This window comes from Triplophysa rosa, linkage group LG24 (assembly GCF_024868665.1).
Source record: "Triplophysa rosa linkage group LG24, Trosa_1v2, whole genome shotgun sequence".
Taxonomy (NCBI): domain Eukaryota; kingdom Metazoa; phylum Chordata; class Actinopteri; order Cypriniformes; family Nemacheilidae; genus Triplophysa; species Triplophysa rosa.
Window position 1 is genome coordinate 8,564,696 of NC_079913.1, and position 21,925 is coordinate 8,586,620.

The 21,925-nt window shown below is 39.0% G+C and overlaps 1 protein-coding gene across 6 annotated transcripts in view; it reads right to left on the reverse strand.

Moving 5' to 3' along the window:
* anks1b (ankyrin repeat and sterile alpha motif domain containing 1B) overlaps positions 1-21,925 on the reverse strand; it is a 164,681-nt gene that overhangs the window by 113,230 nt on the left and 29,526 nt on the right. For 5 of the 6 annotated variants that reach the window (XM_057324674.1, XM_057324673.1, XM_057324671.1 and 2 more), the window contains exons 2-4: positions 16,690-16,770; positions 14,119-14,275; positions 3,113-3,409 (exon numbers count right to left, since the gene is read on the reverse strand). In XM_057324674.1, coding sequence (XP_057180657.1) covers positions 3,113-3,409; positions 14,119-14,275; positions 16,690-16,770 — 535 coding nt within the window. Of the gene's footprint in view, positions 1-1,007; positions 1,116-3,112; positions 3,410-14,118; positions 14,276-16,689; positions 16,771-21,925 lie in introns of those variants that run through there. The other variant, XM_057324675.1, reaches the window with a different exon arrangement.

The window sequence follows — 21,925 nt, forward strand, 5'->3', positions numbered from 1 at the left end:
AAAACAAGAAGTCACTCTCCCTCCCCTAAACACCAAAATGGAAGATATATTAAATGACGTCTTTATTGTCTATCAGTAATTTAAAGTCATCTACTGGGGCGACAGGCGGAGTACTTTATATCAATCTCAACTGTGAAGTGTTTAACTACACCCAATTTAGCTCTGGAAACATTTATTCGATGTTCTACAATTAACAGCAATGGCGCTGTGAATTTACGAGGCTGACTGATGGGAGTGCCTGGCAAGTGTGGAGAACAGGCAAACCGAACGTGAAGAGAGAGAGATTGTGAGAGAGCTTCTCGCCCGGTGAAAGCTCGCTCATTTTAATAGGCCACCAGGAGACCCTGCATGATACCCGATTCATCTGATGAAGCGTCCATACACACGGCAGTTCTGCCTATGTCTATCTGAGTCCCTCCTGTGGATATGTATGATGATGCTGTTCACATTAAACAACAACAGTGGGGACTTACTGTACTGCCTACACTTCACACCTAATACTGCACATGTCATATTTCTGTAAGAAAAAAGCATTTACTTTCTGACAGGGAGTCTGGAGGTTGGCCAAAATGACCTCTGTGCAAGTTTAATGCACAACTGTTGGCACACTTGTTAATCTGAAAATGGATGCCGTGGCATTAATGGGCTCCTGGACAACACAGACCGTCCAGAGAGGATCCACATAGATTGTTTGTCCACAGTCCACATGAAAAAAAAACGCTATTTACTTTCTAAATGCACATTACTAGTTTTGTGGTGAAAAATTCATCCATGCAAGTCAATGCCAAAAAAATGTTTGTAATCTTTATTTAAAATCTGACAAAAATGTGTCTTGCTGAATACATCCTATGAAACGCCCCCTATGTTTAAAAAGAGCAAAACGCAAACAGAGCCATAAGAAGACCAGTCGTTAGTGTGGATACGGAAAAAAATCGTAGAAATAACGCCTTCAACCTTTATAAGACGATATACACAAAAAGAGAGATTACATCCTAACTGTTACTTACTCAGAGAAAACATGCCCCCTCAAAACAGACCTTGATATGAGAGTCATTGTTAAACTCCAGTCCAGACTACCGTCTAATCCAGAAACCACGGTTTCAGAGTTCCGAGGTCAAATTAGACATCTGAATGAAACTGTATCGTTTACGGTGCATATGGTTGCGTTTTGTCCAAATTTCTACACAGGGTTCGAAGTGAGCGGTGAGCACGCCCACAACAGGACAGGAAGTTGGCCCCTCTCCTCTCAATGGGGACCACTTCCTGTCCGGTTTCCCATGGCGATTACCCATTGATGTCACCAGAAGTAGGAAATCGATTCACTCTCACTCGGTTTCCAGGAATTCAGGTAGCGCGCACATTGCCTTCCTATCTCTCTCTCTCTCTCTCTCTCTCTCTTAGTTTTCAATGAAAATTTTAAAGTTCTTTACAGGCATGACAGTTCTATATTGCCAAAGTGTCAATACACAAATACAACACAGTGTCATACATAAATACATATTATATTAATGAACAAAAATAAAAATATAGGTGTACAACAGTTTAGAATAGAATAGAACTAAACAAAATAAACTGAGCATTTGACACAATGACAACACATTAACTGTATTTAAAGGAATATTCCACCAAAATATGAATAAAAATATTGCTAAAATATTAAAAAATATTTATGAAAATATATATTTTTTCACAAATCTATCATTTCACTTTAAAAGACATTCATTAACCCCCTGGAGTCGGATGGATTACTTTTAAGCCCCTAGGATTGCATGAGGGTGAGTAAATTAAGGTGAATTATTCCTTTAAGAACACTATTATTCTGTAGTACAGACCGCTTCTGAATAATAATCAAAGCAGTGGATGGTTGCTGAGGGTATGCTGTAATATATGCATGAGTGTCCTCCCCCACTAAAACATTTGATCTGCTTCAGCTAAACTGTAAAAATGTGCAAAGAGGTTTGAGAGGTTTTTAAGGTACTTCATTCTTGTGTGAAGAATCATGAGATCCACCAGTAAAATACAGCACAACTGTATTGAAATATACTGTCACAGCACAGACAGAGATAGAGAGAGAAAGAGAGAAAAAGAGAGAGGTTGGGGAATCCATGGATTCAGAGATCAAAGCTTTCCCTGAACACTCTCTCACACAGACACACATTTGATTTGATGCAGTAAAAAATGAACATCACAGAAGATTTTTGTGTCCACACATTGACACACAAAGTAAAGACATTCCATATAACACAAACACACAAAGAGTATGACTATGTCATCAGTAATTCATTAGGCCAGTGGTTCTCAAACTGGGGGCCGTGGCCCCCTGGGGGGCCCCAAAATAAATCCAGGGGGCCACAGATTTTGTGGCATTTTATGAAATATAGAAATTTACCATAGATTTTATTCGATCAAACATCAGAAAAATGACACCACCAACCAAAATAATTGAGGTTCCAGCATTGTATAACTGAATGTTTTTGGTTTAATTAAAATTCTAAGTTTAAGATTATACGTCTTTATATGGGGGGCCGCAAAGCGATGCACTTAACACAAAGGGGGCCTTACAACGAAAAAGTTTGAGAACCACTGCATTAGGCACTGCCTTCCATAAGGGAGGTGTATATATATACCATTGAGCAATTCACATACACATGCATATACATATTATTAAACTCTATTAATTGATTTCATATAAGATAATGATCATTTCCACACAGCTATGTAGAACCTCCCTTGCGAATTGAGTTTCAATTTCTGTAGTAAAACTAAACACTTTTAAAGACCTATTGTAATGCCTTTGGCGTTTTTAAAATGCACAATCTTTTATTTATAAATCGTTTTTATAGTTGAAGAGGGTCCCCAGAGGGAAATTTAATCAGATTCAGGTCAATTGTAGGTACAAATCTGTATCACTAAGTAGCCTCCCCTATCAACACACGGGGTAGTCCGAGAAAACCCTGCACTGAGAACAGTGTTCCACTATTCCGCTCTCCCTCAACTACATTAATTATTCATCCATCAGAGCTCTTAAACCATTCACTCTCTCTCTCTCTCTCTCTCTCTCTCTCTCTCTCTCTCTCTGTCAGAGAGGATATGGCAACCAACATGTACGCACCTGCGTGTTTACGTCCATCCTGGCCTCCAGCAGCACCCGGACGGTAGAGTGATGGCCATTTCTCGCAGCCAGGTGGAGAGGCGTGTGTTTGCGTGTGTTGCAGCTCATGAGGTTGGGGTGGGCGCTCAGCAGCATGCGGACTACTTGCAGGCGGCCGTACAGGGCGGCGAGGTCCAGCGGCGTCTCCCCTCGGCTGTTCCTCATGCTGGGGTCCGTCAGCTCCTGTAGCAATACGCGGACCACCTCGGAGTGGCCGTACTGAGCGGCACAATGCAGGGCCGTCTCCTTCTCATGGTTCTGTCAGAAGGTCACAGAAAGTCAGCTTGTTACTATAACATCAGAATAAAGACATTAACTATCAATCAGCCGCAATCAAAACACAAAGTGTCACATAACCGTGACAACTGACTGTCAATCACCTGCCGTCCTAAATAACATGTCTAATCATGCATTGCAAGGACACCCCAAGCTCCTGATGGGTCTTTTTGCAGATAACAAGGTGAAAGACACTAGCATTTTAAACAGCTCCGCTGCATTAATGGTGCAGATACTTAGCGATTACGCCGATCAATCACAGATGGTTAAAGAGACAAATTACAGCACTTGAAGGTGAAATCTGGATGCATTAGCAAATCACTCGTGTTGTCATCATATAGTTATGTGATGACAGATCTAACGCCTGTGCTAATTGTAACAATTTAAAAGAGCAAACAAAAGTATACAAACTACATCACCCTAGACAATGTCCTACGCAATTGCTAAGGAGGTCTTTGTGAGTTGCTATGGAGGTCTTTGTGGGTTGCCATGGTGATCCAGAAGTTACTGTGCATTTGCTAAGGTTTTCTAGATGGTTGCTAACTAGTCCAAGTCAAAAGAGTCCACCGCCATGTTACCTTCCAAAACAGCCAGGAACCTCGGAGTCATATTTGATGAACATCTGTCCTTCAATGATCACATTGAAAAGACAATGCGGTCATGCCGATATGCCTTAGTCAACATTCGAAAGGTTAGACCCTATCTCACTGAGCATGCGGCACAACTCCATGTCCAGGCCCTGGCAATCTCAAGGTTGGACTACTGCAATGCTCTCCTTGCTGGTCTTTCGGGAAAGGCTATCAAACCACTCCAGCTGGTTCAGAACGCAGCAGCACACCTAGTCTTCCAACAGCCCAAAAGGGCTCGCTCATGTGACACCCCTTTTCATCTCTCTCCACTGGCTACCGGTTGAAGCCGTATCAGATTCAAGTCACTAATGCTTGCCTACATGACTATCACTGGATCTGCACCAGCATACTTTCACACCCTCCTACACTCCTACACCCCATCAAGAACCCTGCATTCAGCAAACCAGCGGCGTCTTGTATTGCATTCTCATAAGGGCAGTAAATCGCTTTCCCGCTCATTCTCCTTCACAACTCCTTCCTGGTGGAACATTCTTCCTAACTCAGTCCAGTCAACCACATCTCTCACAACATTCAAAAAACTACTTAAAACCCATCTCTTCTGTGAATACTTGACAGCAAAATGAAAAATAAACACTAACCCTCTCTCTTTCTCTCAACAGGTAGTGGGATCTAGCGTTTGTTGAAACTAGTAACTTTGTATTAGCACCTATTGTATTATTGCTCCTGTATGACATATCGCTTATTGCTCCCTGAACTCTCTGTAAGTCGCTTTGGATAAAGGCGTCTGCTAATTGACTAAATGTATAATATTCAGGGCTGCGTTTCCCGATAACGTTGTTTCTTAGCATGCTACGAAGACTCTAAAGGTATATCTTAACTACAGGTCGTAGCTGTCGGGCGGAAACCTCCTATGTCCAAATTTGGTCAATTTCATATTTTTTCACAAATCGATGCTATTGGTCAGTCCCCATGTGGGTCTGTTATTTTTACAAATTATTAACCAATCTAAAGTGTTGAAAATAGCTTGAGAGCAAATCTCTTAACTCCATTGGACACTTCAACTGTCAGAGAAGTCTCGTAACTCCACCTCTTCTTCACTCCGCGGGAGCTTCTCGGCATTACGTCTCCTGATTGAAAGTTTTTTAGACAATAACGAGTGAAAATAGTTAGGTTAGATACATTTGAGTATGTCTGTTTTGTTAAAAATCGATAGCTGTAATGCTTCGGTGCAGAAGGAAGCCCGTGAGCCACGAAGGTAAGTTTGCGAGCAGATTCGGCTAATTTCCGCCTATTAGACAGCCTAGTCAGCTCATCGTTTTTTGTATTACATCACTTATAGTTCTTAAACCTTTAAAATAGAGTTTAGGAAGATGTATGTAACCACAGATGTTAGCTTTGGTTAACGATTGAAGCCTTTTCTCTTGTCAAGAGGCTCAACGCGACCGCCGACTTTATTTGCGTGCAGATTAATTTCCGCCTATATTAGACAGCCTGTTTAACGTTTTATTTTGGTATTGCATCACTCATAGCTCTAACGTTTAAAATAGAGTTTAGGAAGATGTATGTAACCACAATCATTAGCTTTCATTAGCTCTTAAAGCCTCATCTCTTGTCAAAAGGCTCAACGCGACCGCAGACTTTGATGAACACTGCTGGCAGCAACGACGTCTGTGTCCGTACCATTCTAATCAATGACAGCGTAATCTCGTATCTCCCTGCTCCCAAGTTATAAACCTTGTATCTCCGATTAAACATGGTTTTGGGGAGAAGTTGTGTTAATGTTGCTACAGTATATGATATGAACAGTATATGATAGCAATATAAGGTATAATACCAACTTTAACGATACAATGTTTAATAACTCAAAATATGCAGTTTTTTTAATTTCCTGAAAAATAATGGTTTTGGAGATGCGAGGATTCCGCCTGACAGCGACGAGGTATACCTTTTCTATGTGTGTTTCCCGAACTATACCTTAGGAGGTTACTTTCCTACGTGCCACGTTAACAGGTGCTGTCCATGGCGGTGGTGCTGAATTAAAGGATATCGATCACTCGACAATCAATTATTCACTCTATACAGGGACTGCTTTATGTGAGATATATAATCAACAGCTATAGCAGGAAAAACACCTGAATTCAGGGGCTGATCCGTTGAGTTTGTCTTGAGTTAGACCAACAAGATCTAAAATCTGGTGAATTTGCTGCCGTGGCAGGTCAAATTTTATTTTCTATAATTATACCTGCAGCATAAATTGTAGCAGGTTTTCACTGATTAAATGCACATACACTTAATTGCTCCGCGGATGGCGCCGTATTTGATGTAGCAAAAATATTCGCTGTATCGCAACTTCCTACCACAATCTTTCTCTTTAAATATACTCTAAATTCTTTGGTTTGCCAGCTGATGCACCTTTAGATAATATAATTAAAAAGCTAACAATCATCATGTCTTCATGTCAAAATACTGGTGTATTTAACAATAGAATTTTATTTGTATGGACTTTTTTCACAGTGGCCACTAGCGAAGTGAGCTGTCAACAGTGATAAGGTATAGTTGAGAGCACTCCAGACCAACCTTCAGAACGTATGACTTACAGAAGGTATACTTAACTAAGAACGTTTCGGGAAACACATATTAACGATAAGGTACAGCATAAGGTATAACTTAAGAACGACGTAGCGATAAGAAGGTTTCGGGAAACACGGCCCTGGTCTTTATAACATGTTGACCTTCATCAATATACATATACTTAATGAAATGTAATAGCTCAATTTATCATTTTCCAGGCATAAATAGCCAGTCCAAGGCTTGGAAAGTGATGGCAAACCTCTCCTCAACTATTAAAATCATTATTCATGTCTGTAGCACAAACAGTGCAGCACAACATGAGTTACGACTAATATTTCAGATTATGGAGTTGCTGAAACCCATTACCTTAGATTCAATACCCAAACACTTATCTGAGCAAACAGCCCTGCTAGCAAACAAACAAATCTAGCGAAAATTTGAAAAGTAAAAGAAAAACAGTTTGTAGGTTGTAGGTTCAAAGCCCAGGAATCAAACATACAGAACAGATTAAAACTTATATCAGGAATCATACATACAGATTAAAAAAGTAAAGGTTGAAGGCACTGCAACTCGGTTTGGACAAAAGCATCTGGCAAATGCATACATGTAAATATGACCTATGTATCAATGAACATTATTGAACATGATAAACTTACAATAACTCAACAGTGCCCTCTACTGCCAGAATTAACACTGATTCTCCTAACTGTGTGTGCGTGTTAAAGGAGTCATATTGCACGGCTAAAACGAATATTATTGTTTGTTTTAGATGTAACGCAATGTGTATACACCATTTAACATTTAAAAAATGTTGTATTTTCCACATACCGTGCATGTTTGTATCTCCTCTTTGCCCCGCCTCTCTGAAACGCGCAGATTTTTTTACAAAGCTCATCGCTCTGAAAAGCGAGGTGTGCTATGATTGGCCAGTTCACCAGTGCGTAGTGATTGGTCAAATACTGCAAGCATTTCACGGAAATGTAACGCCTCTTACCATATTCGGAACATCAGGTTCCAAAGCAATTGTACTGACAGGCGATACAATGAGATTTACAATTACGCCCACCTTAACTACGTGTAGATTTGGGCGGTCTTAGTCAAATCATGTTACGAAGTTACGTAGATTCGCCGGGGTGTGGTTACACGAGGCGTTTCAGGCAGGTCTGGGTGAGCATTCGCTTTTAGATAGAATGCATCTTTTGTTCCCACACTTTAATTTGTGCAATTTTACGTGTCTAATAAATGCATGGGCAATTTATAACACACCAAAGACACAGAAAAACACGTACTTCCGCCATATGACCCCTTTAAGAAGGGTTTTCAAACAACAAGAAATGTGCAATTATGTCTGCAAAATAAAGACAAAAGCAATATTAAAGCAAGCCTGTCAATAAAATGAAGAGATCCGGCAAGCAGCCGCTTAGGAGCAAATGGGTTCTTTAATTAGCCAGACGCGATTTAAAATGATAAGAGACTCCGGTCCCTGAAGCAGCAAAGAGAAACAGACCTGATAGTGCACACAGATATCTCTCTGTCTAACTCTCTTCCCTGCTTGTCTTCCTTTAATCTCCCATTTTCAGGCACCAAACAAAGCACACACACACGCACGCAAACACACACACACACACACACACACAATAATTTCCTCAACGTTTGAGAGAAACCTCCATTGTGTGAGACCGCACACAATCCAAGACAGCCTGTCATGATAAAACACCCAAAAAACGGCATCCGTATTCAGAAAATGAACTAGAAGTAACAGCGATGACTTATCTAGCACGATCAACACTGTAAAAGACACAAAACCTGTAGTTAAAGTCGAGAATAGACACCCGTGACTAAAGTGTTTTGTTCGCACCATCTATCCCTAGATGAGGACCCTGTTAAAGTTGACTGCTCTGTTCGTGGAACACAAAAGCAGATGCATAGACAGAGAGTCTGTCCCATGGGAGGACAGAGGCGGTGTGGAGATTTGGCTGCACAATCCGGTTCGGTTTAATCTGGATTTGGTCTGAAATCAAATATGTTGAATTATTCAACCATGTCAATTTAAACTCCAGAAGCTTAGTCCAGGGGTGATGATGGGGTAGAACACATGTTTTTACTTATTAGTATTCTCTCTCTCTCTCACACACACTAACACTTATAGTACTTGCCAAGGGAGGAAGTGACCTCATTCTACTGACCTGTGCTAAAGAGAACTGGGTGAGTGTGTTAACATGGTGGATTTGACACCGTGACTCACAAACACATCTGGCTAAAGCTGTGTGTGCGTGAGAGAGAGAGAGAGAGAGAGAGAGAGAGAGAGAGAGAGAGAGAGAGAGAGAGAGAGAGAGAGAGAGAGAGAGACAGAGACAGAGACAGAGACAGAGAGAGAGAATGGTTTAAGAGCTCTGACAGATTAATAATTAATGTAGTTGAGGGAGAGCGGAGTGAGAGAAAATGCTGTAACCTTTTGTCCTCCCAGCCAGAAAACAAAACATTCCTGACTAACACTTGCACAAATCTAGCGACTTTCTCAGACTCTCTCTCTCTCTCAATTTCAATTTCAATTTAAGGGTGCGTTATTGGCATGACAAAATGTACATTCGTATTGCCAAAGCATTTGCAGTGGCAATACGAGGCTGCGTACAAATAGTGCAAATATGTAACAAACGAAAAGAAAGATAATTAGAGTTATAAAATAAAATACAATAAAGTGTTTATGTATGTAGTGCACTTAAAGTGGTTTATAATATATGTAAATATATAAAAACAGAAATGGAGTATAGTTTAAACAAAGATTTACAAAAGCAAAATATACATGTGAGTAGCAGAATAAAGGGATATAATAATATAATGTCATGAACATATGTTGGAAACATCAGGTCAGCGCAGATTGATTGTTTTCTCTTGTGTTGTGACAGGCAGACACATATTGTGCAGCTAACACACAGCAGTCCTTGTGTTCTCCTAACAGACACGGCAGTTTCTCATCGTTTAACAGACTTTCAAACGTCTGGTGTACGGACTTGATTTTTCCATAAAACATTGTCCGTATATCCGTGTATTTTGTGCATTCTGTTAGGAAGTGGAGTTCCGTCTCAGTGTTGTTGAGATCACAGTGTGGACACAGTCTCTGGTCCTGTGGCAGCCATGTTTGTCTGTGTCTGACCGTCTCTATAGTGAGTTTATGTCCACTGAGTTTGTATCTTGTCAACGTGGCTCTTAGTTTTTTATCTGTCACTGTGTACAGATAGTCTGCCGTACTGTATTCTCTTTTAAGGGCCAAATAACATTGCATTTTACTTTGTTGTTTTGTTTGGGTTTCCCAATGAGTGATATAGTTTTGTTTCATTTGTGTTGTAATTTGGTTGAGTCTGATTTTGTCAGTATTGTTGTGGTTGAGAGCATCAGACTGAAGCTCTGGGCCAGCTGACAGAGAGGATTCATTTCTTTGCTCATCTCGTGGTGTTTCAGGGCTTTAGAATGATATGAGTTTCCAGAATTTGATTGCCTTTTTTTATCTTTATGATCAGTGGATATTTGCCTAATTCTGCCCTGCATGCATTGTAAGAGATTTTTAGAAGAATTCTGTATGCAGGCTCTCAATTGGATGTTTTTCCCATTTGTGACCCTGGACAACAAAACCAGTCTTAAGTAGCACGGGAACATTTTTAGTAATCGCCAAAAATACATTGTAGGGGTAAAAATTACAGATTTTTCTTTTTACCAAAAATCATTAGGATATTAAGTAAAGATCATGTTCCATGAAGACATTTTATAAATTTCCTACCGTAAATGTATAAAAACTTTCTTTTTGTGAGTGGATGGCCTGCTACAGTGCCTCAGATGAGCAACTTCAAAGGCGATTTTCTCAATATTTTGCTTTTTTAGCACCCTCAGATTCCAGCTTTGTAAACCGTTGTTGTTCCGCCAGATAGTGTCCTATCCTAACAAACCATATATCTATAGAAAGCTTATTTCTTCAGCTTTCAGATGATGTAAAAATCTCAATTTCGAAAAATTGACCCTTAAGACTGGTTTTGTCGTCCAGGGTCACATTTAGTAAAATCTTGATTTGGATTTGTCAGCAGACCCCACACTTCACTGCCATAGAGAGCAATCGGTTAAATTACTGATTCTAATATTTTCAGCCAAATTCTAATTGGGATTTCTATAGGACATTGACGTTTGATGGTGCTTTCTCAGTTCATTCACTGTAGGATTAAAGTTTCCTGTGGATGTGATTTTTAAACCCTGGTAATTGTAGTGTGATGTGTGTGTTATGGGGTTTGTGCCTAATGTAAATGTGTGTTGTGATATCTGGGGATATCTGTGGGATCTGGATCTTTTCTGAAGGTGATAATTTTAGTTTTACTGAGGTTGACTGTCAGGGCCCAGGTCTGACAGTATTGTAGCAGGTCCAGGTTCTTTTGAACCAGATCATCTGCATACAGAAGACATTTGATTTGTGAGTCATGTAGAGTGAGACCGGGGGCTTCAGATCGCTCTAGGATGGTTGCCAGTTCATTGATGTAAATATTAAACAATGTTGGGCTTAAACCGCATCCCTGTCTCACTCCACGCTCCTGATAAAGATATCTAGTACATTTTTGTGCTGATTTTTATACCGCATTTACTCTCGGTGTACATTGATTTAATAAGGTCATAAGTTTTACCACCTATGCCACTTTCAGTTTGTAAAAAAGTCCTTGGTGCCAAATTGAGTCAAAAGCTTTTTTAAAGTCTATAAAGCATGCATATATTTGACCTTTATCTTGGTTAACGTGTTTTTCAATTAAGAGTATGTAGAGTGTAGATATGGTCGGTTGTGCGGGTGTTTGGTAAAAATCCTATCTGACTTCTGCTCAGGACATTGTGTGTGGTGATGAAGTCTAAGAGTCGAGCGTTTATTAAACTACAGAATAGCTTTCCCAGGTTACTACTCACACAAATGCCTCTATAGTTGTTCGGGTCGAATTTATCACCGTTTTTAAAGATTGGTGTTATCAAGCCTTGATTCCAGATGTCAGGGAAGTGACCTACACTCATAATCACATTAAAAAGTTTTAAAATTGCCTTTTGGAATAGACTGTTTGTATGTTTTATCATTTCATTTAAAATCCCATCAGGTCCAGATGCTTTTTTTGCTTTAAGGTTTTTGATTTTGCCTTCAAGTTCTTTTTCAGTTATTGGGAAGTCTAATGGGTTTTGATTATCTTTGATGAAAGATGTTATTTATTTAATTAAAATGATTTGTAAATATATTTATCAATAATCTTTTCCAAAGAATTATGCAACATCAAATAAAGCAGCACTCTACTCTCCCACTGAAACAAAAAGTAAACAAAACATTTGCTGGGCTAGTGACCGGTACACAGCAGTACTTTCTAAGATGCAAGGAATCTAGACCATTTATACAGTTTATAGATACACTTTCGGGTTTTACTTTTTCTGTGTGAATAAATAACGTGTCATGTAGATTCATTTAGTATTAGATTTACATTTATGCATTTGGCAGATGCTCACAAGGTAACCATCTCAGGCAACAAAAACATTGCTATAAATTCAGACTTTTCCTTATTTTAATTCTTTCAGCTCAAGAGCTTCTTATTCAGAAAACAAGTCTTTATTTAAAGTTGGGTCTTGATCAGAAACGGGGCATCTTGGCCTTTAAGGCTCTGTTCATGACCTTGGTTTAGGTGTATCAAAGAGTATTTAAAGAAGGAAACAGCCTCCTTAAACTTCCTCTGGCACCATCTCACTCAGAATATTAGAACCGTATAAGTAGGTACTCTTCAAAGTAAATAAGCACAGACTTCCCTTAATATACGGTCATATGCGGCAAAATGGGCCTGTCAGGAGCTGTCATGTTCTTTTTTTCGAATGAGAACAAAGATTGCTGTGTGACAAATCTCCTGCAGGTGCGTTTGAGGCGGATCTTTATTTCAATATGAACACGGCCTAGATGCGCAGAGCGTCAAGATTTATTTCCTGTCCTTCCAAATGGAAGAATGATTAATGGAAGCTATCCGGTTTCATCACATTTACAAATCTGGACGGAACACGTAGACTAAAACTAATGCACATACACTATACACTAATCAGTAGATATGTACTGTACGTGAGATGGTTCATACACAGTTATTGTACACAAACAGCACACAAATGTATACAAAACACCAACTTCATTAAATACTTACACTACCAGTGAAAGGTTGGACATGTCTACGTTTTGCATTCAAATTTAGAATAAATGCAAAAATACAAATAGAAGCCTGGGAATTATATTTCATTTTAGCTTTTCCAAAGTAAACACTCTTTCCCTACATACCAACTCTCTTAAGATGGTTTTTAAACAGGAGTTCATGAAATGCTGGGTACTTGCTGGCTGTTTTCCCTTTCCTATCATAAGGTTTCTGTAATATCACGATAAACATAAATTCAAGTGACCAGCCAATAGCTTGCTGCCATTCAGTTAATCGGGTTCGCACCCCTTATTGGAGGGTTTACAGCCTGTGTGTGTTTGTGTCAGCGTAAAACCTATAAAACACTTTAAGCGATGGGACTATAAACAGTCTGTATATAGCAGCGCTGAAATATTGCCATACTCTCTAACACAAAATATGAATATCACATTCACATGACTCATAAAGTGTTTAGCTTTTCCAAATGTAATGTTCAGTATATTTATGCCATAATCGTTCTGCCACAGGCTGTATGTGTTGTCGGGTCTAATGTATGTATTACCCATTTTTGCATTGCTTATGGCTTCTGAAGCGAGGGGGATTTTATGTGGGGGAGGGGGAATTGTATTGAAGGGACTTGGAGACCGGCAACATTGTCGCAGTGACAAGGGGACCCAATTAAGATCCTCTTTGACTATGATATACCATTGGCCCTAGGTAAACCCACCTACAGTATAAGCATTTTTGTCCTAGATGCTTTGAATTTAAGCGACAACCCTGCTCTAAAACACATTTACATAGAATGATGTAAAATAAGGCGAAAGCAACAAAGATGAACTCAAGAAAGACTAGAAATTTGTGTCACTATCAACCCAGCTGTGATTTCTTGTTCTACATTACCATTAAAACGGCCTTAAATACCATTAACAAACCACTGACAGTTTAAATGATTGCTGTGAACGTCTTTCTTGCTCTCAGAAACACACACGCACATGTGGCAGTGAAGGTCCATCCATCAGGCTGATGGTTTTGTGAATTGCAAGGGTTGATGACTGGGGGTAATTGTTTCCCAGGCTGGTGTGGTCATTAAAAACGAGGGAAGACGGGAGAGACAAGATCTCTATCCTGCACTGAGACAGAACTTCACCTGCGGGTAAATACAGACCTTTCAAACAGATGATCTGAATCGACTAAACAAACCCATCATCAGCCCTTCAGCACGCTGGGATGTGGGGAACAGGTGTCAAAACCTTGTTCGCGTGTGTTTCGGGGCAGAGGGGGCAAGTGTGTGTTTACATTGTTTACAGAAAAGTGCTTTTCTAACTTTTTGCATACAACTGTTGATCACGTGTGCATGTACCTGTTCATTAACCCTGCTGTGGGATGGTCCGTGGTGAATAAGGATCTGGACTATGTCCACGTCACCTCTCCACGCTGCCAGATGCAGAGGAAAACATCCCTTGCTGTCTGCCATATTAGTAGAGGCTTCATACTGCAACAACTTCAACACCACATCCCTGAAAGAAAGATGCACAAAGGACGGACTCATGTTTTGGTTTGGTATTATTTGACTTGTGAAGCACTTTGTACATGGGAGTAATTGCTCTCCATTCATAATACATAACATTATGTATCATACAAATCCCTATCGCACACTAGCATTTTGACAGCAAATGTCAAAATCATCAAAACCATCTAAAAACCCAAAGATAATCTGATTTTAATCCCTATTTAAAAAACCTCCTTAATCTAACTCCACCCCCATCTCATAAACCCCATCTTAATCTGACTCCACCTCCATAACCCTACACCTAAACCTATAAAGTGAGTTGGATGACACCTCTGGAATCAAAAGTAAACTTGACATCTCAGTAGACATAATGTAAGCAGGAAAAGCAGCATGACATAGACCGGAATGATTGCATCAAACGTTGTGGTGTGTCAAGTGTGCACATACTGTATACCAATTCATTTATTTGGTTTATTGTTAACTCAACAAATGTAATTGTTTTGTTTGACACAACTGAAAAGAAGGATGTGAGGGACGGACATATATTCCATTCAATGTCATACCAGGGGCCCGTTCTTCGTACCTTGCTGTACAGGATTAATAGAAAGAGCTTTGAGAATTTAACATTTATAACAATATTTATTGTAATATAATATATGTAGAACAATTTTTATTTTCATTTACTGCGAAAGGTCTTTGGTGAGGACCGAAATTAATGAATAAATAAATAAAATATCGTTCTTTTCTTGTGAAGGAGATATTTCCCATATTAATTTGTTGGACCTTTATATTAAATATATATAAAAGCACAGACAGTGCATATGTATATATGATGCAGGGAATTAATAAAAAATGCAGTCTGTCCTGCCGTTTGCAAATGTGTGGTATTTCAGACTCGTACGACCCCAGCTTGTAACACTGTTTTTTCTGCCAATAAATATTATATAAGGGAACTAAAGATTATGCAGTCATGATCATGTCAATTGTATGTGTCTTGATTGATGTCATAGACTGCATCATAGGCCTCTGAGGCCTTACTAAAAATTCTCTTCCATGATGTGTGACCTAATGTGCAGCTACAGTATCACCAGCACTGAAGCAAAATGAACTGAATCTGCATGAGTCAACAATCTTCAGTCAAATTTATAATGGACTGCATTTAAAGACACCATTCCCTGACCCAAACCTGTTACACTGCAGCTCTGGTCAGGACAGGATCATGAAATGACCTTTGGGCAACTGATAGGAATTAAGGATTTCAGTGTATAAAAAGTATAAGGCATGAACCTGACAGGGCCTATACTGTAGCATGTCCTACACTACACACATCATCAAAAAAGAGAGGAGACCTGTGATGGAGGTGCAGCCTGATGATGATCTCCAGCCACTACACTTAAACCACTAGACTGAGCTTCATGAGATACACATTTTGGAATACCATTTCTTTATTATTCTTCAATTAAAAACAACACAAACATGCTTAGGCCCACATGCATTTTATTTTAATCTCCATGGTTAATAGGCAGGTATCAGTCATCTTTTACCTGCAATAAGAGACGTTAGTTAGAAATAGTGATGTAGAACTTCGTCTGAAGTTCCCTTTAAAGCAAGCCTTCTTTATTGTCAAGGTCAATGTCGTGAAGGTTTTGCTTTTTAATTTGCATAAATTCAACATTTAAAAGTTTATATATGGCTATGCCCTTTGTGGAGAGAAATCAGTAATTCACAATACATTAAAAACAATAAAAATAACACAACAAAATCATATTTTCCTCATCCCTGGACCACTTGTCTGTGCAGATGTAGGCCTTTTGGATGGTGTGGACTCCGGCAACTGCTACTGAGTTTATGCAGTTCAAGAAATGTTATTGAAATACGTCACTTCTCTAACGGACACTCATCTGAGACACTTTCTTCAGTGACTTATGCAATGAACACTAATGGGTATTAAAACACTTTATCTTACGGATGTGTCATTTGATCTTGGATGTAGTAAGCGACGTACGAAGACCGGGCCCCAGGTCACAATCACATATATAAATGAATACAAATAACTTGTTTCTATTTTAGAAACACTGTAAAAATGTATACCGGTCAGGTAGTTGACAAATAAACCATAAATGTGTAGATGTACCATAGATGTACAAAATGTACAATGAAGAAAAATCTCTCTAATAAATATAAATATCAATAATATATTACTAAATAAATGTATGATGAATATATGAAATAACTAAATAATATATTTCACACCATAGTTCACATGTAGCCTACGGTAGGCCTACATTTGTCAACTACCTGCATACACACAACAGTCTTTGAAAGCACTTATTGCATAACTAGTGCTTTTATGTGTTTACAGTAAATCAAAATAATAAATGATGGTATCTACACAAGAAGCATGGATGAATATGTTGTTACCTGTGTCCATTCAGAGATGCGTGGTGCAAAGGTGTGTATCCAGAGCTGTCTGCACAATTCACATTGAGTCCTCTCCACATACTGCAGAGAAGAGAAGATATGTCAGCACAGTTCAATAAACACATAGCCACAAGCCCAAAACTATTAAACAACCACATGTCATGAGCTGACATCACTCCATCACACTCATGCCAGAACTGTTATGAAAAACCCTCTCCTATTCCCACGAAATCCAGAGTAACGTTACCTTCATTTTACGCAGTGAGAACGAGACGTACAGCAAAGAACTGCGTGTTTTCTTACAAATTAATCAAACAGCGCACAGCACTGCGTTTTTAGGCATCCAAATATATTTTATATTTAGCTGAAAGGCATTGATTTTTTACACTTCCCATCTGAAAGGCATTGAAGTTTGGTTTGTTTACTTTCGCGCGTGGCGAGTGCAACCCTGTTCGTGCGCGCGCTTAATCAGCGCAAGAGGCGTCTAGAGATTTGCGCGAGCCGCCCCATACCGCGAAAAAACCAGTGGGATCACTTGACATTTATCGATAAAACACTGTGGAGAAATTACTGTGGAGATATAGTCAAGCATCTCAAACAAAAAATCCCTCACAATCGCATCCAAGGTCTCAATGTCTTTATGATTATAAACGCCATTAAACAAGCGTGGTGAATTTTTATAACAGATCCAGTCTATAACGAATTATAGACTTTAAGGTCTATACCTCCATAAAATATGCAACAAGCTATTTTTCTTTCTGCTTATGTTTTTTATTGATTAATAATGGTGCTTGTTTTTCTTTAGATTTTTAAAAAGGCTTCCGGATCCTGGGTAAACACGTATAAAGTAATTATATTAATTATATTAACTATTGCGAAAAATAATAACTATTTGTGGATGACTGGGTATGTATGTACCCCCACAAACCCTTTTCACAGAGAAAAGCCCTGCTGTGACACCCAAGAACATCATTCATTTCCAATTTAAGAACAAACAGAAATGACTTTTCTTTTTGATTTTATTGAACAATTTATACAATAAAGAGCAATTGTTTATCACTCTCCTTTTAAATTTAAGTTATTTATTTTTTTATTTATTCATAAAATGCTTTTATCCAAAGTTTATTTTATATCACCGAGTTTAGAGTATAAAGAAAGAACACAAACTAAGAAAGAAAAACAGAGAAAATATTTGTAATAAATAAAAAGTTAATAAAAGAAAAGTCAAAACAATCCTTTCAGAGACTTCTGAGATACTTTCTTTTTCCAAACACGAGCACACACATATTGACTTGACAATTGCTTGTTTTCTTCTTAATTATATTTCCTATCCCCAGTCTTTTCCAATTCTTGTCCTGAAGTACCCTCAACACTCCACATTTTTGATGTCTCCGTTTTTTGGCAAACACGATTCATGTGCATCTGAAGGACAAAATATGTAGTGCTGAAGGTACCCCAGAACCAGGATTGGGAATCAGTCTTGTCCCATTTTATACCAGGCCCTGTGAAATCTAGTTGCAGCCCTGCCGGCACCAATTCTTAAACTTAATCCTCACATAAACTACATTTGACATCTTCATTAAGACATTATTTTTTATGCTTGTAAAATCATTTTCCTCATGGGGACAAATGGCTACTACAACATCAGGTTTTATTTTCACTGTGGACATTTGATGGAACATGTCCCCCCCACACACATGTACATGTCTGTGAACAGTTGCAGCAGAACTACATAACTTGATCATGAGCAGTCAATAGAACCGATGTCTAGACTGATATGTATACTCACCCCAGACAGACACGGGATGGACAAATGCCCCGACCCACGAAACATGACTCACAACATGGCCAACCAATCACAAGACAGCAGGAAACAAACACAAACTGCTCCATGCTGCCATAAACAGACATTCCAACACAGTAAAATCGCCATTGTTAAAAAAGGTCAAATTAACTCTCACAGTGTATATATAAAAGTGTGGATTATATATACACTGTGAGAGTTCATGACCTTTTTTAACACTGGTGATTTTGCTGTGAATGGTCTGCAGAAACAACTTGAGAAAAACCCTTCAAACTAATGTTATGGATCCAGTTATCTCTATTGACTCTTATGTGACACACAGTCGATTACCACAGAAAATTATTTTTACTCGTCCCACAATTTGTAAAAATCACATTTACAGTAATGTGCTATTAAAAAGGAAATCTATCGGGAAAGACATTTCTGAAGGTTTAAAAGGAGTTTAGCAGATTTTGAGCATTTGTATTGACACTGGTGCTGCTTAAATTGTATTTAAAATGGTACATTCAGACACCCACAAAGGATACCTGGTCTTTCAATCCCATGCATATAAAGAAATACTCGAACCCGGTCTGCAATATCACTTGCCATTAAAGGTTCAGTGTGTGATTTTTGGGGGGATGTATTGACAGAAATGAAATATAATATACATAACTATGTCTTCAGAGGTGTACAAAGACCTTTCATGATAAAGCGTTATGTTTTTATTACCTTAGAATGAGCTAATTCTATCTGCAAACACCGCAGGTCCCCCTCACATGGAATTCGCCATGTTGTTTCTACAGTAGCCCTAAATGGACAAACTGCTTTACAAAACATGTTTCGTTAATACGTTATCTCCTTCGGAAAAGAAGCGTAAACATGACGACATCTTAGTTCTGTGCAGCCACCGTAGTGCTTCGAAAGGGAGGGGTGGAGTGAGCCATTGACTGCAATTCGCAACCTCACCGCTAGATGCCGCTAAATTTCAATGACAGACTGCCAATTGAAGTTCCCATTACAAATACTGTGAATCCTATTTCATCTGGACTTTCAGCATGGGCTACATTTACAGTGTTAAATTTCACATCACATTTTTCAATCTTGTTCCTGTTGTTGTGCAACTGTACATCTAAAAGGAACATCAGAGTTAGCTAAATGCATTAGCGTTCCATAAAATATTAGGCAGCTATGCAGAGTATTTCCTTCACATATTTAGCATAACGTACGGTCATGGTTTGAAGCAGTTAATCTGTGATGTGACCAGATAATTTGTGGTAAAAAAATGTAATAGTGAATAGACATTCTGATGATTTTGGAGAGACAGAGACAATTCACTCGAATGCATCTTTTACCTCACACACATACACATAGCTAGGGAAAGCCCTGCCGTTGCTGTGAGGGTATGACTCATCCTGTGTGTGTGGTGAGCACCGAGGTGCAGCGCTGCATACAGTATATCAGTTTTACCCAACCTCACACACACAAACACACACACACACAAACACGCACACACAAACACTCAAGGCAGCGCAAAGCTAATTGGCACAGCTACACAATGTGGAATCTTGAGTAGTTGGAAGCACACGAGGGAGGTTTTATTGAAGAGGAGGATATGAATACAGGTGGAGAACGAGGGAAAGAGATGCTTAAATAAGCTCCTACTGAGAGCTACTCTCCAGACACAAACACACATAAAAACACCCACAAATACAAACTTATCTAAAAAATAGCTCATTTTTAAGGCTTGATGGCCACGTACACACTGCAGTTAGACAGTTATCGCTTCTCTTCTTGTCTTAATCCCTAATTTATATTTTCCACAAAGAATGATAGTTGCATTTCACATTTACTTCAGAAATGTTTGTTAGTGAGTCGTGACAACTTAATTTTCATTAAATCTGTGTACTGAACCAAACTGAGCAATTTAGTGTTAAATCAATTTATATGTGACTTTTTTCTTCTGTGGAACAAAAACAAGATATTTTGAGAAATGTCTTAGTGGTTTTGTGTCCATAAAAGGGCAGTCAATGGACGTCCAGTGTTGTTTGGTTGCCAACATTCTTCAAAATATCTTATTTTGTGTTCTGCTGAAGAAAAAAAGTCATGCAGGTTTGAAATGACAAGAATGAGTAAATGACGAAAGATTTTTTTTAATTCTCTATTGTTTGAAAAAAAAACATGCTATTCCACTTACCAAATAAATTGTGTTCTGATTGGCCGAAATGCCCATATTCTCCAAAGTGACTAGATGAGATTGTGCGATTGATTGGCAGGATCTGCTCAGCTCCTTTCATTTCCACTGGAGTATAATTAAAACCAGACACGAGCCAATCAATAACCGCACTGTATCCTTAGGCCGCAGGAAATGCACTGATGTCATTGATTCTCCCATGAGCCTGCTGAGCGTTATTGGGCATGTGTGGCCTTCTCATGAAATATCACAGACATATAAACACACTCAACAAAGTCTGGCACGACTCAGATTGGCATTAATCACATCTTGTCAGATCTTTCATGTTACCTGCAGTCTGTTTCATTATAAGCGGTCGTTTCTCAGCACAATACGATTACAGTAAATAACTTTGATTAATGTTGGAGCAATTTGTTTTTACATACATCACCAGCGTCGAAAGTGCCCACACACACTTGCTGGATGTTGTGTTCTGCCAACTCACAGCTAATACGTAAACCCACGAGGGAAGTTTGTAGTCTGCAAGTGTGCGTGTGCGAATGTGTTAAACAGATTTTGTATATGCAGTACTGCCAAATGATTTGTGCAGAAGTCGAATTTAGATTTTAACAGGCAGCTCATTACGTAAGCAAAGTTTAATCAGAAACCCCAACACAACGGAACGGTTTGAAACCCTTGAGTCCATCTTAATCTTAAAGGGACAGTTCACCCCAAAATTTTAATTCTGTTATAATTTAATCACCCACAGATCGTTCCAAACCTGTATAAATTTCTTCGTTCTGCTAAACACAAAGGAAGATATTCCTCCCATTTCCATACTTGGCAGTAAATGGGGGATGAGATCTGTTTGGTTACCGACATTCTTCCAATTGACTTTCTCTGTGTTTAGCAGAACAAAGACATTTATAAAGGTTTGGAACAACCTGAGGGTGAGTAAATGATGACATAATTTTCATTTTTGGGTGAACTATCCCTTTAAGTCTCTCCTTGGGGGCGAAACAATGACTAAACGGATCTCGGCACAAACTATAGGTACACAAGTATGTGTGTGTATGTTGTGCAGCCAGTTGAGTGTGGAGTGTTGTATCCTCTGTGGTTACTTCACATCGGAGTTCACGCCAATATTTCCCCACCACTATCCCACAATGCATGCTGCCTCCCTGGCCAGCCTGTCGCACATCTGTTTCAGCTTTGACCGCTGTATGCTTTTACAGTAGCTCTGTCCAAAACATAGTCTAAAGACTAAACTACAGTAGACT